The following is a 15,695-nucleotide window of genomic DNA, read 5'->3' on the forward strand; positions in this document are numbered from 1 at the left end:
CATGGAGCTTATGTACTAACCATGATTCATATCCTACTTCCTCTGCACTACCCCACACCATCCACATTTTTTTCTTTTGTTTAAATGTTACATTAAAAAATATGAGGTCCCCATATACCCCCCGCACCCCTCACCCCACTCCTCCATATCAACAACCTCTTTTATCATTGTGGGACATTCATTGAATTTGGTGAATACATTTTGGAGCACTGGTGCACCACATGGATAATGGTTTACTTTATAGTTTACCCTTTCCCCCAGTATACCCAGTGGGCCATGGCAGGACATACAATGTCCAGCAACTGTCCCTGCAGTGCCACCCAGGACAACTACAAGTCCTGAAAATGTCCCCACATCATATCTCTTCTTCCTTCTCCTTACCCTTTTTAAAGCATCCGTATAAGTTGTTACCCTGGCTCAACCTTTTAAGCAGAATACTCTTTTGGTGCTGTTCTTACATTAAAGCAACCTGATCTCAATAAACTTACTCTGCATCCCATTGTTATGTCTGTTTATTTTATTTTAAACACAATGAAACAAAAAAAAACCCACAAAACCATACATTGAATCAACAACCAAAATTTGTTCTTTATTTCTTTAATGTTCATAAATCTTAGGGAGGCTGACAAAGAAATAAAGAGATAAAATAAAAATATCTAAAGTCAGAAATGAGAAAGGGACTTTACTACTGGTATTGCTTAAATAAAAAGGATTATGTAAACTGTACACCAAAAAATGATATAATCTAGATGAAATGGACAAATTCTTAGAAACATCCAAACTGCCTACATTGACTCAAGAAAAAATGGAAGACCTGAATAAAGTAATTCTTAGTAAAGAGATTGATTCAGTAATCAACAACCTTTTAACAAAGAAAGCCTCAGGATCAGATGGCATCTCAGGGAAATTATAAAAAACATTCCAGAAAGTATTAACTTCAATTCAGCTCAAACCTTTTTCCAAAAACTGAAAAGGAAGGAACACACACTACTTCATTTTTTGAGACTGTAATCACCCTCATACCAAAGTCAGATAAAGACGCCCCAAGAATAGAAAACTACAAAACAATATCTCTTATGGATATAGATGTAAAAATTCTCAACAAAATACTAGCAAACCAAATGCAATAGCATATTAAAAGTACTTTATACCATGATCAAGTGGGATTTATTCCTGGTTTGCAAGGTTGGTTCAAATAATATAATAATGTAAAACACACATTAATAGAATAAAGGAGAAAAATTACATGATCATCTCAATTGACACAATAAAGACATTTGACAAAATGAAGCATGCTTTCTTCATGAAAAACACTTGGAACACTAGGAATAGAAAAAACTTCAACATGATAAAGGGCATATATGTAAAGGCCACAGCTAACATCCTACCTAACTGTGAAAGAGGAAAGATTTCTTAGGACAATTTATTTCATTATCACCACTGTTATTCACCATTGTATTAGAAAATTTTGTCAGAGCAATTAGACAAGAAAAAGAAATTACAAAAAAAAATCAGAGTAGTAAGTGAATAGTTAAAACTTCCCTATTTGTAGATGATATGGTCCCATATACAGAAAATCCTGATAAATCCACAACAAATCTGCTAGCACTAATAAATGAATACAGAAAATGGGGGAGTACAATCGCAACACCCTGAAATCAATAACAATTCTACACAAAAGCAATGAAGAATCAGAAGAAATCCAGAAAAATATACATTCACTCTAGCAAATAAGATAATCACATATCTAGGAATAATTCTAACCATGGATATAAAGGAATTGTACACAGGTAACTAGAAAACATTGCTAAAGTAAGACAAAGAAGATGTGAATAAATGGAAGGATAGTCTATGTTCATGGATTGGCATACTACATATTGTTAAGCTGCTAATCCTACCTAAAGCAATTTACAGATCCAATGAAGTCCCAATCGAAATTCCAACTTTTGAAAACCCAATCATCAAAATTTATGGAAAAGCAATGAAGCCAAAATAGCAGAAGCCATCTCGAATTAGAAGATTAAAATTGGAGCACTCACAATTCTTTATCTTAAAATTTATTAAAAACACACATACAGTGATCAAAGCAGTGAGGCAGTGGCAGAGGGCAGACATATAGACCAATAGAATGAAATTGAGTATTCTGAAATCAGTCCTTACATTTAAGGCCAACTGATTTTTGACAAGATAACGAAGATGACTCAATTGCAAAAGAATAGTCACTTCAACAAATGGTGCTGGGAAACTGTATCCCCATTTGCAAAAAAAGAAAAAAAAAGGGGGAAGACCCTTACTGCACACCATGTACATAATCAAAAATGGGTCAAATACCTAAAGATCTAGAATTTTCTACTTTTTAGAGCAAACATAGGGGGGCTTATTCTGGGCACTATGTTAAGCAATGTTTTATTAGACTTTACACTCACAGCTTAAGCAACAAAAGAAAAAATAGTTAAATGAGACTTCATCAAAATTAAAATCTTTTGTACTTCAAAGGGGTTTATCCTGATGTTAAAGCTATGACTTACAAAATGAGAGAAAATATATGGAAACCATATACCTAATAAAGGTTTCATATCCAGAATGTATAAAGAAATGCTTCAACTTAACAAAAGACAAAAAACCCAATTTAAAAATGGGCAAAATACTTGAATAGACATGTGTCCAAAGAATATATACAAATGGCCAGAGAGAACATGAAAATATGTCCAACATCATTAAATATCTGGGAAATCTAAATCAGTATCACAATAAGATATAACCTCACACTCATTACAATAGTAGAGTTTAAAATGAAAAATAACAGCTGTTTGAGATAATCAAAGAAATAGGAATAATCATTACTGCAGTTGGCAATGTAAATTGGTGCAGACTCTGTGGACGGAAGTTTGACACTTAATCAGAAATCTAAATATATCACCATCAAATGCCTCAGTAATCTTACTATGAGATATAAACCAAAAATAATTAAAAACAAGGACTTGACCAGGTATTTGTACACCAATGTTCCAAGCAGCAATATTCACAATTGCCAAGAGATGGAAGCAATCCTAGTGTCCCTCAACTGATGAATGGACAAATAAAATATGGTATATATATTCAATAGAATATCATTAAGCTGAAAAAAATGAAGTTTTGATTCATGAATAGCATAGATCTTAAAGACTATACTTTGTGAAATAAATCAGAAACAAAAGGAGAAATAACGTGTGATCTCACAGATTTGAAACAAGAATAAGCAAACTCATTTAGTCAGAATGTAGATTATAGGTTACCAGGGGACTGGGCAGGGTTAGAAATTGGGAAATTAAGGTAAAAAATGTACAGGATTCCTATTTGGAATGATGGAACTGTTGTGATATTGTATGGTGGTGATTGTAGAACAACACTATGAATGCAATTAACAGCACCGAAATAAATACATGAATACTATTAAAAGGGGAAATGTTAAACTGCATATATGATAACAGAATAAGAATTTAAAAAATAATCTGTGGAACTACTCTACACAGTGAACTGTAATTTAAACCACGGAGTTTTATTAACAGTATTATTACAAAAAATATGCTATCGTCAACTGTAACAAACGTTCCACAATAATGCAAGGTGTAATGTGTGGTAGTGTATGGAAGTCCTGTATTTTATGTATGATTTTACTGTAAACTCACAACTTTTGTAATAAAGAAGAAAACATTTTCAAAAGTGAAAATTACATCTATACTGTGGGAATTTTAGAGTAACAAAACAAATGGAATGTAGAAACTTCACACATTCAACTGCTGTGCTCCTCCCTGGAACACAAACAATAGAGAAACTCTTGTCTAAGAAACAGGATTTTATATTTAGTATATCATTATACAGCCTTAACTCAACCAAAACAATCTATAACAAAAAGTAGCAAAACACTTCCGGATTTGAACCATCCCTTATTATGGTGATGAAGGAAAATTATTTGTTACTGTCTTGAGAAACACCATGATGGCACCAGAAATTGTGTTGCATTCCCATGATGGTCTAGATGGCACAATGGTACATTCCAGGATTGAGGTTGAGAAATTAAACTCTCAGAAACTAGTAGCTCACAGACGCAATATAATTTTGAAATTTTGAGGAAAATCTATACGATAAAATGTATTCCATGACAGTAAATGAGTGTAACAAAAGCTCATGTCCTTGAAATTCCTTTCTGCAAAATTAGGATAATAACAGAAATAATTCATAGGATTGGTGATAAAAGTAATTGAACTAGTCCATATAAAGTGGTCAGTGGATTGTATTAAATAAATATTCCTAATTTTGAGGAGTTAATAGGTTAAGAGTACAAAGGAAAGATGGTTATTTTTCCCTTGGGCTTTTTCAATTTGAAATTATGCTCCAAGGTATCTTGTACACTTTGGTTATATTGTGAGAGTTGAAGGAAAAAAGCAATTGTGGGAAGATTTTTTTTTACCATATCGCATTAGCTATGAAGCCAATTTTACTTATCTCAAAGTTGTAACTTGAACATTAACCATATAAAGAAAATAAATAATTTGGGGTAATCTGGTCATTTAACTTTTTTAACAAATCAATTTTATTTATACATATTAATAGAGCATAAAACCATCCAAATTGTACAATTAATGGTTTTCAGAATAATCACATAGTTATGCATTTAATACTTGAAATATTCCTAGAACACTTTCATTATTCCAAAAATAATAATAAACAACAAATAAAATAACTACCTCTCAATCTTTCTATGATTAGTTTTGATTCCTTTTCCTTCTCTCTAGTATATTTGTAGGTATATATTTTTTAAAAACAGTCATATATGCAATATCACTCATATTTGTGTTTTACAATTGGTTTTACTAGCTTATACATTCCCATGTTACAGTTAGGTTTCCTTCTGGTAATATACATGATCCAAGATTTTCCCTTTCAGTGACAGTCATACCCACATAATAGCTCTGCTCATTACAAACACTATGCTGTCCTTCCACCATTTCTATTCATTTCCAAATATTTACAAACAACCCCTTTACCAATTCTTCACAGATAAACACTCAGCTTTCCATTCTCTACTCTCATAATTTCTGGTGACCTATATTCTAATAATAAATTCTATGAGTTTATATATTTAGTTCATAAAGGTGCAATCATACAATATTTGTCCATCACTCAACTTACTGTTCTACAGGTTCATCCGTGCTCTCATATGCTTCATGGCTTCATTTCCTCTTACCACTATATGATTGCTCATCTTGTGTATAAATTACCTTTTTTTCATCCATTCATCAGTTGATGGACACCTGGATTGGTTCCAACTTTTGGAAATCATGTATAATGCTGTTAAGTACTTCAGAGTGCAGATGTATGTTCATATCACTTCTCTCAATTTTTCTGGGTATATACCTCATTAAGGTATTGCCATGTCACATGACAAGTCTAAACTCAATATTTGTTGGAACTGGCAAAGAGTCCTCCACAGTAGCTATATCATTCTTTACTCTCCCCAAGAGTGAATAAGTGTTCCTATCTCCCCCACATCCTCTTCTCCAACATTTACAGTTTTCTGACTATTTGATAGTGGCCAAATTAAGAGGTGTGAAATGGCATCTCATTGTAGTTTTGAATTGAATTTCCCTAATCACAAGTGATACTGAACATTTTTTCATATCTTTCTTTGCCATTTGTATTTCTTCTGTGGACAATTTTCTTTTCAAGTCTTTGCTCATTTTTTAACTGGATAGTATGTATTTTTATAATTGAGTTATATAATCTCTTTATATATGATGGATATAAAACCCTTAACAGATATGTTATTATCAAACATATTATTTCATTGCGTCAGCTGCCCTTTTCTCATTTTGACAAAGTCCTTTGAGGTACAAAAGTGTTTAATTTTGAGGAAGTGTCTTTTATCTATTTTCTCTTTTCTTGTTCATGCTTTCAGTGTAAGGTTTAAGAAACAATTGCCTACCATAAGATCTTGAGGATGTTTTGCTATATTTTCTTCCAGGAACTTTATAGCTGTTGCTTTTATGTTTAGGTCCTGGATCCATTTTAAGTTGATTTTTGTATCCATTTTAAGTTGATTTTTGTATAGGGTGTGAGATAGTGTCCTCTTCTTTCTTTTGGATATCACTGTCCAGTTCTCCCAGGACTATTTGCTGAATAGACAGTTCTGGCCCAGGAGGGATGGCTTGACAGCATTGTCAAAAATTATGTGACAATAGATGTGAGGGTCTATTTTGGAGCTGTTGATTTTTGTTTCATTGGTCAACTTTCTGTGTTTATGTCAGTACCATGCTGTTTTTACCACCGTAGCTAACTAATATGCTTTAATGTCCCAGAACTGAGGTCCTTCCATCTTTGTTCTATTTAAAGATATTTTTGTTATTTTGGGCCCTTTAATTCCCAAATATATTTGATAATTGGTTTTCCCATTTCTTCAAAATAGATTTTTGAGATGTTTTTTAATATTTTCAAATTTTATTATTATTCTTTTTTTAAAGATACAGGGATCACACAAAATATTATATTAAAAATATAAGAGGCTCCCATATACCCCACTCCCTACACAGCCCACCCCTCCAACATTGACAACTCATCATTGCATTTGATGAGTACATTTTGGAGCATTGCTATACAGCATAGATTATAATTTATGTTGTAGTTTACACTCTCTCCCTGTCCTTTCAGTGGATTATGGGAGGATATATAGAGCCCTGAATCTGTACCTGCAATTTTATTGAGGACAATACCAAGTCCCAAAAATGCCCCAATATCACACCTCTTTTTCTCTCTCCCACCCTTCAGCAAATCCCATGGCCACTGTTTCCAAATCAATAATATAATTTCTTCCATTGCTAGAGTCTCAATAGTTCTCCAGTATAATACCAGTAAGTCCACTCTAATCCATATTTTATTCCTCCATCCTGAAGACAGTGCGATGGTGATGTCCATTCGACCTCCAAAAATAGAGAGGGCTTAGATCACACATGGCTGATGGATGGAATTCTCCTGCTTGCAAGTGTAGACTCAGTTCCCTGGTGTTGTGGTTGACCATACTCACACCTCTGTTAACTGACCTTCATAAGTCTAATGAACCAGAGAGTAGGTATTGCAACTCTACTGCGGCCAAGGGCAAGATGGCAAATAGACAGTCCAAAGATTCAAATCACTTGAGCGTACACCAACCCCAGCGCCAACCCCAGGTTCAGTAAAGTGAGAGAAGTAAGCACAGAGAGGTCATATCTGTGTTCAACTACATCACACTCAGGAGCACAAATTCCAAATTAGGGTCCACTGGCAAGGACTAAACTGCAGAGCCACCTGTTATGACTGTAGGGCCTGGGTGTCTCTGTTGTCCTCAGGAACACCACTTTGGGGAGAATTGACATCTCAATGATATTTATTCTTCCAATCCATGAGCCCAAGTGTCCTTTCATTTATTTAAGACTTCTTCAGGTTCTTTTAACAGTGTTTTGTAGTTATCTGAACACAGGTCCTTTATGCTTTTGGCTAATTTAATGCCTAAATGTTTGATTTTTTATTTTTTATTAAAATGAATTTTTTTCTGATATCCTCCTCAGATTGCATATTGTAATGTATAGAAATGCTATTAATTTTTTGCATATTTCACTGCTTTGCTGAACTTGTCTATTAATCTCACAGCTTCATTGTAGATTTTTCAAGAGATTCTATATATATATAATCATGTCATAAGTGAATAGTGAAAGCTTTGCTTCTTCCATTTCTATTTGGGTGCCTTTTATTTCTTTACCCCAATTGCACTAACTAAAACATCTATCAAAATAATGAATACAATGGTGATAGTGATCATCCTTGTATTGTTCCTGATTTCAGTGGAAAGATTTCAGTTTTTCACCATTGACTACAAGGTTAGTGGTAGGTTTTTCATATATGCACTTTACAAAATTGAGACTATTTCCTTCTATTACTATCTTTTGGAGTATTTTTATCAAGAAAGGGTGCTGAAATTTTTCAAATACCTCTTCTGTATTAATTTAAAGGATTCTGTGACTTTTCTTCATCAATTTATCTATGTGGTTTATTACACTAATGGATTTAATTGTATTGAACTACCCTTGCATAACTGGGGTGACACCCACTTGGTCATGGTACTTAATTACTTTAATGTGCTTTTGGATTCAGTTTGCAAGCATTTTGTTGAGGATTTTTGCATCTATATTCACTGAAGCAGAAGTAAATGAAATTAAGAACAAAAATAAAAATTCTTTCTGAATTAACAAAACCTAGAGTAGATCTTAGGGAAGATAAACCAAATTGGCAAACCCTGAACTAGACTGACAAAGAAAAAAATATAAAAAAATGCAAATAAAAAATCAGATATGAAAAGGTGGACATTACTACTAACCCCACAAAATAAATGCTTGTAACTCCTACCTGGGGTGTGGTAGCAGATGAAGCTATCATTTAATTTGCAGAATATTTCTCCAGTAGGAACTAATTTCTGACTGCGAGCCAAATGTCACTTATTCAGGAGGAAATACATGCCAGAAACTGAAAAACCAAGATAATTTGAGAGAGGAAGAGGAACTTTGCCTGGGGAGCTAGCACTTGTCCTGAGACTATCACAAATAAGAACACTTTGGATGCATTCACCTGGAGGGGGAAATGAACACTGAACCAGCATAGTAACTTTTGTTGACATAATATGATGAAAGAGTTCAGAAACCAAAATAATATTGTGTCCACTCAATCAACAAAGCATGGCACAACAGAATAATCTACATGTGTCATGGTTTTTCAAAGAGAAACCCACAAAACCCATCATGGGATTCCAATAATATCATTTTACAAAGGCTGAAAAATGTTTTCCTCTGAGCTGTGTGTAAATATCTCTACTTCCCATGAAGTGCCAATCTATGAAAGATAATGAAAGAACTAGTCTGAGTCAGTCACAAAAATTCAGGATAGATCTTTAGTCCCTCTTTGATTTAAATTGACATAAGAAGCATATCCCCTGAACTCAGTAGTATCCTCTATTATGTTTGTAGGGAGAGGACTGATTGAGGCACAGTGTATGGCTGAAAGTAGAAGCCTTCCTTACCCACTCACTCTGGTAACTTAAGCACTTTTCTAAGAAAAATTGATGAGCAAGAGTGGGACATAAAAGTGTAAATATGTGTAGTGATTCCTGAATAAGAAGGAATATCATAATGAGAATGGGCAAGAACAAATTTCATTGAACGTGAATACATCCAGTGTGAACAAGAGTATTGGTTCAGAAAATGTGAGCATGATGGAGCATTAGTCAGTTTCTGATTTCCTGCATCTACCTTGCTGCTTCTGGTTTTTGGATATTGGACCAAACTCTCTCTAGATGAGATGAGTTTCTGTGACACTTCAGATGTAAGATATAGCAGACACCCTGCTCTCTCCTTCTTTTAAGCAAAAATGTTGACAAGGAAGTAAAAATTCCTATTACAACCTGAGGAAGGTGGTGGCTGTTTTTAATACTCAGTTATCCTGTCTATATACATGAATATATATTCCAACATTTACAAAATAATTAATTCCAAAGACTCACCTGTGACCAACACTTGAAAGTTTGCTTCATTGAAGTATGTGGGACTTTCAAAAGAACAACTGTATTCCCCTCCATCAGAAGGGCGAATGTGATGAATCCTCAGGGATACCTGCCCTTTAGTGATATTGTCTTTCAGGAACTCAGTCCTCCCTCGGTACTCTGGTCTCTGCTGCTCAATATGATCCTGAAAGTTTTTATAATGATGCACGAGGACAAAAGGATGGACCTGGAACCATATCACCTCCATGCTCTGAGCATCCATCAATGGGCTGAGATGGCAGGGCAACACAACGTCTTCTCCTACCAAAGCAATGACAGGTGCTTTCGGTCCTATCACATGGAATTGCTCTAGTGGAGAGTTAAGAAAAAGATAAGATCAGCACCAGGGCTGTGGCAGCAATGATTGTGAACACCTAATAAAAGAAGACTTAGAATAGCTTAACTAAAATAATCATCTGTGGGCCATAAATAAATAGATCTAAAATAAGGTACTCAATTATACTGTTAATATGTCTTAATAATAAAACTCAGTTCCAATGAGCAACAGTAATATAATCATAAATGAATGTGTGTTTCCCTACCTGCCTAGGATTGGAATTCAAATTCTTATAAATTACTCTAAGTCTCATAAGTACTCTACATATTACAGATTATTTTCCTGATTTTAAAGATGATGAATCTGAATCAGGAAGACATTTAGTAACTTGCTCAAAAATACGTAAATAGAAAAGCACAAAATGAACATGAAAATATAGGAAATGAAATATTTCCTTGTCTTAAATAAGTATAGTATGCTATATTGCATTACAAATATAGAATAACATTTTCTTAAATAGAATATAAAGTAATTGAAAATAATGTTGATGCTAAGGAAAACATAGAATACATCTTATAACATTTTTCCAATTTAGAAAAGGAGCTTAAATCCTTGTTTATAACATAAACAAATCTATAGGCTATTTATAAGTATAGACTTTATGAATGAATATAGTCTTTCCTTCTAATGCTTTCATAGACAAGCAACCTCCATATGTAGACTATTTTTTAAATGTGCAATACCCAATATTCATATTTTTATTTTTTCTTCTTGTAAATATGGCAGGCAGGACAGTTCTTAAGTGATAAGCATGTTTCCACTTGTGCTAACTGAATTTCTTTGCATCTGATTCTGTGGTTGCAACAACTTCTACATAGATATAAGGCATCCACTGCTTTGAAAGGGGATGCATTATAAATCCAGAGGAACAATGATGCAAACAAAAGCAGCTGATCAAAGAGTAAGACATAAAGTTACAATTCTATCCTTGCACACATTCTGCTTTTCCCATCCATTGATCATAAATTCAAATAATTATCTCATCCCTAGTCTACGTCAGGCTCTACTCTAGGAGTAAAGCAGTGTCCTTCCTTTCTAGGCACACTGGTCTAGTTTAATTTGTGAATATATATATAGATGAATATTTTGATGAGTACTATGAAGAAGAATAAAGTTGCATAAAATATAACAGATTGGAAGGCAAGAATTTCATTCATTAAAAACAAGCCATAAATCATATGAATTTCAGTGCTGTACCACCCTCAGTTATATCATCATGGCACAGTCTGGGGAAGATGATGAAAGGGATCTGGTAGCTGGAAGAGAAGAAGCTTCCTGAGAAAGCTGAGATGTTACAGCATAAGCAGCATGAACTGTGAGTATCAGAAATTGCTGTGGGGACTGAATCCATACTTATAGATGATCCTAACTTAAGGTTTGTTGACTCCTCATCACTCCCAGGACAGGAAATATTCTTTTCTATTTTTCTACAGGTTCTTCCCTGTGTTGAAAGTCAGTACTCCATCAGTAATAATTTCTCCAGTGAGAGATGCTTATTTTTGTCAATGCTGCATAGCTTCCTTTATGAAAATCCTTTCTTATAATTTCCATTTAAGAATTGAGCCGTGGACTGTTAGCACCCCATGACCAGGACAAGATGGATCTGTTTAGAAATAGTTGGGAAAGTGGAGGAATACACCTTATCCATTAGATAAGAGGTGATTTGTGTCATAATTAACCTGGAATCTGTTTAAAACATGTAGTATGTCATAAACATTGTCACAGACTGGAGGAATAAGGCACGGACAGAGTAGAAGTTTAGGTACCAGTGATCTGCTTCACTGGTTAGACTTCCAAAAGTCCATGGTAAAGAATAACTTACCATGCACAGTTCTGTAAACTGGACAGATAACTAAGAGTTTTCTCACTGTATGATGGAATGACATATACTTGACTTGAATCATGAAATTTTCTTGCTTTTATCATCTCTGAATAAACCTAGATATATAAAGAGCTATGGAGCTATGGAACTATTTGGCTAAATCCCATAGAAATAATTGAGCTGTACAAAAATTCTCTCAACTAAACCAAATTTTTCATTACCTGAAACTACGAAGGAATCTGACAGCTCTTAAGTCAATAGGTATCAGGACAATGAAAAATGAATGGCAGATAAAAATGGGCAGACGACTTAAGTGGAAAATAATTATGCAATGAAAGCTTAGGCTTGAGTTGATGTTAGTTTTAAAAGGTTAGTTTTTTTTATTTTTTTAAATTGATTTTGTAAAAATATTACATTAAAAAAAATATGAGGTCCCATTTGACCCCACCACCCCCACCGCACCCTCCCCCCCCCAGCAACACTCACTCCCATCATCATGACACATCCATTGCATTTGGTAAGTACATCTCTGGGTATCTCTGCACCTCATGGTCATTGGTCCACATCATGGCCCACACTCTCCCCCATTCCATCCAGTGAGCCCTGGGAGGATTAACAATGTCCGGTGATTGCCCCTGAAGCACCATCCAGGGCAACTCCAAGTCCCAAAGGCGCCTCCACATCTCATCTCTTCCTGCCATTCCCCATACCCATCAGCCACCATGTCCATTTTTCCCACTCCAATGCCATAAAAGGTTAGTTTTATATTTATGTTTTTAAAGGAGGTACTGGAGATAAAACCTGGGACCTTGTGTTTGTGAAGCAGGTGCTCAACACTAAACCACACTGTCTCCACACAGGGTTAGTTTTAAAGCATATGAATCACTTAAAAATTAAGGCACAGAAATAGATATCCCAGGAAGTAATGTTCTCTTGGAGGAAAAAGAATAGACTTATTATTTCAGAAAAAAAAGTGGATGGCATAATATCAAGTATTAATGCAGGCAGTCAAAGATACAGTATGTGTAACTCATCATGTTAAGTCAGGAGTATTCTGAATTCTAAACATACTCCCATCAGTATTTGCATTAACTTCCTAATTTCTAAAGACAATAACATTTTTTTAAAAAACCTCATGGCAACAGTGCTTTGTAAAAAGACTAATCAAAAGTCTTCAATGTAAAAATATTAAGACACTGAAATAAATATTTTATCCAGCTGATCAAGTGTTTCCATGGTTTCTATCACTTGGATGTAAGTGTTACAAAAATTGGAATTCAGACTTAACTGCTGACTAACATGTTGGCACTCTGCAGAAAATGTGTTAATAAGAACAATCTGGAAATTTACCAAAGGTTTAAAAGTAGCCAGAAGGGTTAATACTTATCTCCAATAAATTGGGAGATGCCAACTTTGCCATAGGATTAATGTACTTTACTTGTCTTCAAGGTGTTTTAGCAACCAACTTAAAAATACAGAAATCATCTTGCCAATTATTATGACTTAAAGAGGCTGGTTAACTGTGGAATTGAACAGCACCTGTTTAACTGATTTCCATGGAAAGGAGAAGAAATAAAATGATAGCAAAGGACACAGAATAATGCTTACTTAGCCCAAGTCGTTATATGAGGAACCCCACTTTTTAGCTTTTTAAATGTACCTCCTTCCTTCCTGCTGCCAACTCACTCCTTTAAAACTGAAACCAGAAAGCAACTGTACTTTGCCCAAGCTATCTCCATTAGATCGATCATATAGTGTGCATATAATAACCATGGGTGTATAAGTAAATGATTTACAGATACTACTATCCGTAGAGCCTGAGGGCTCAGAGTGAAGTGGTTAGGTTAAAATATAGAGAAATAAAAGAGACAATGATTAACTTTAATAATACCCACCCTCTAAATTAATGGTTTGAACAGTTATTAACTGAAGTACTGGTGATAGGATATGCCAGAGGTCAAAAGACATTGGTCCTATACTCAAAATATTTCATGTACCCTCTCCTTAAAAATCCCTTGAGATGAAGAAAGAAGTAGTCAGATATAATCACTTTGTTCACCTCTTCAAGTAAAATCATACAGGTGGCCCCTCCACCTGCCTTACTCTCCTCAAGGCTGAATCCAGCCTTCAAATTTGGTAATCGTGGAAACTAGAGACAAATATAGCATTGATGAATGTCACTTTCATTAGACCTCTGAAACTCTAGAAATGACCACAGGTGCCAGGATAATTAAGAGCTAAGTATGTTCAGAACATTTTCAGGCATAATCAGGGGAAATTTGGGCAGAATTCTGAACCTTGGGTCCCATATTTGTGCATTAAATTTCCCCAGATGTTTTTTAAAGCCACTTGCACTTCAGTCTCATAGAAGCTAGTCCACACAGAAATATCAAACAAGAGATAAGCAACAAGAAAATAAATGTCCAGACTCAAGGATAAGTGAAATGCTGAGAATCAACTCACAAATTGAATGTTCCCACATACCTGAGCCTGTGTGGGAAACCATGATCAGGAGGAGGAGGGTTCCAGCAACAAGAAAAGTTGGAGCCATCTCAGGTGACCTCCCTGGCCTCTTCACTACCATTCATCCATATAGGGAGAGGAACTTAATGAAGGAAGGAAAGTTGCCATCTGCCCTGCTTATACATGAATAAAAAAGGAACTCTACCTTGCAGGTCCCCGTCCTTTCTCTGGCAACTCCCCTTTAAATATGAAAGTAAAAAGCAGGTGCACTTTGCTCTGCCTATCCCTAAGAAGGTGATCATGTGGGGTGTGAGTTTGTGTGTTTGGTTTCATTTAACCCTATTCCATCCTGACTGATATTATCACAATCTATTTTGAATTTTTAAGCTTTTTTATTGAAGTTTATCATTCAAATGTGAACATCCATAAACAATAAGTATATAGTGTAAGTTGTGAACTTACAAAGCAAACATAAATATCATCACACATAGCTCCAATAGTTCACCTCACCACCAACACCTTGTATTTTTGTGAAACACTTGTTACAATCTATAATAGAGCATTGTCATATCATTACTAGTAACTATAGCCAATATCTTACATTTGTGGATTTTCCCCCAACCCACCCAGTTATTGACACTTGAATTACTATCCTAAACTTGTTGTAGTTCATAAGAGTATGTTCCTTATTTGTTTTGTTAACCAAAGTCCATCTTTCAACACAGGAGTCATTGTGCTACACAGTTTCATGCTTTGTACAATGCATTCAAAGTATATACTCAGTGTGTCTCATTTTAATCACAGAATTGTGCTGTGATGAATTTTAGAACATTTTCACTATTACAAAAGGAAAAATCCCGCACCCTCTCACACCCACCATTTTTGTCCCTTAGAATTTATATATTATCTTCTTTTCCATTGCTGCAAAAATATTACAATATTACTGTTAACTATAATCCATAAGCTATATTAGTTATAATTTTCTTATTTGTCACCATACTTAACACTTAACTTTCTTATACAATTAACTTCAATCTTCATCCATCACCAAAATCACTATGTTATAATGTTCCTACATTATTCTCCAGCTTCCTTTCAATTGAAATATTACTTAAACAAACTACTCCTTTCAGCCACAACCACATTTATAATTCAGTGGTGTTAGGTATATTCACTATAATGTATTACCTTCAACTCTATTCATTTCCAAACATTTACAGTAAACCTTATTAAAATTCCACACACATTAAACACCAGTTCCCATTCTCAACTTAAAATTCGATTTCCTATTAACCTATTGTCTCCATGAGTTTACTCATCATTTTACTTCTTATTAGTGAGACCATACAATATTTGTCCTTTTGTGTCTGAATTATTTCACTCAACATAATGTCCTCAAGGTTCATCTATGTTGTCATATGCATCCCAATTTCATTTCTTACAGTTGCATAATATTCCATTGTATATTGTAT

At 34.5% G+C, this 15,695-nt stretch overlaps 1 protein-coding gene across 2 annotated transcripts in view; it reads right to left on the reverse strand.

Moving 5' to 3' along the window:
- Positions 1 to 14,458, reverse strand: part of LOC101415177 (butyrophilin subfamily 1 member A1-like) — a 72,130-nt gene extending 57,672 nt beyond the window's left edge. For both annotated transcript variants that reach the window (XM_058277251.1, XM_058277252.1), the window contains exons 1-2: positions 14,245 to 14,458; positions 9,563 to 9,910 (exon numbers count right to left, since the gene is read on the reverse strand). In XM_058277251.1, coding sequence (XP_058133234.1) covers positions 9,563 to 9,910; positions 14,245 to 14,344 — 448 coding nt within the window. In that variant the 5' untranslated portion in view covers positions 14,345 to 14,458. The remainder of the gene's footprint in view (positions 1 to 9,562; positions 9,911 to 14,244) is intronic.
- Positions 14,459 to 15,695: the final 1,237 nt, after the last annotated feature.

The sequence above is a fragment of the Dasypus novemcinctus genome, chromosome 16 (genome assembly GCF_030445035.2).
Source record: "Dasypus novemcinctus isolate mDasNov1 chromosome 16, mDasNov1.1.hap2, whole genome shotgun sequence".
NCBI lineage: Eukaryota > Metazoa > Chordata > Mammalia > Cingulata > Dasypodidae > Dasypus > Dasypus novemcinctus.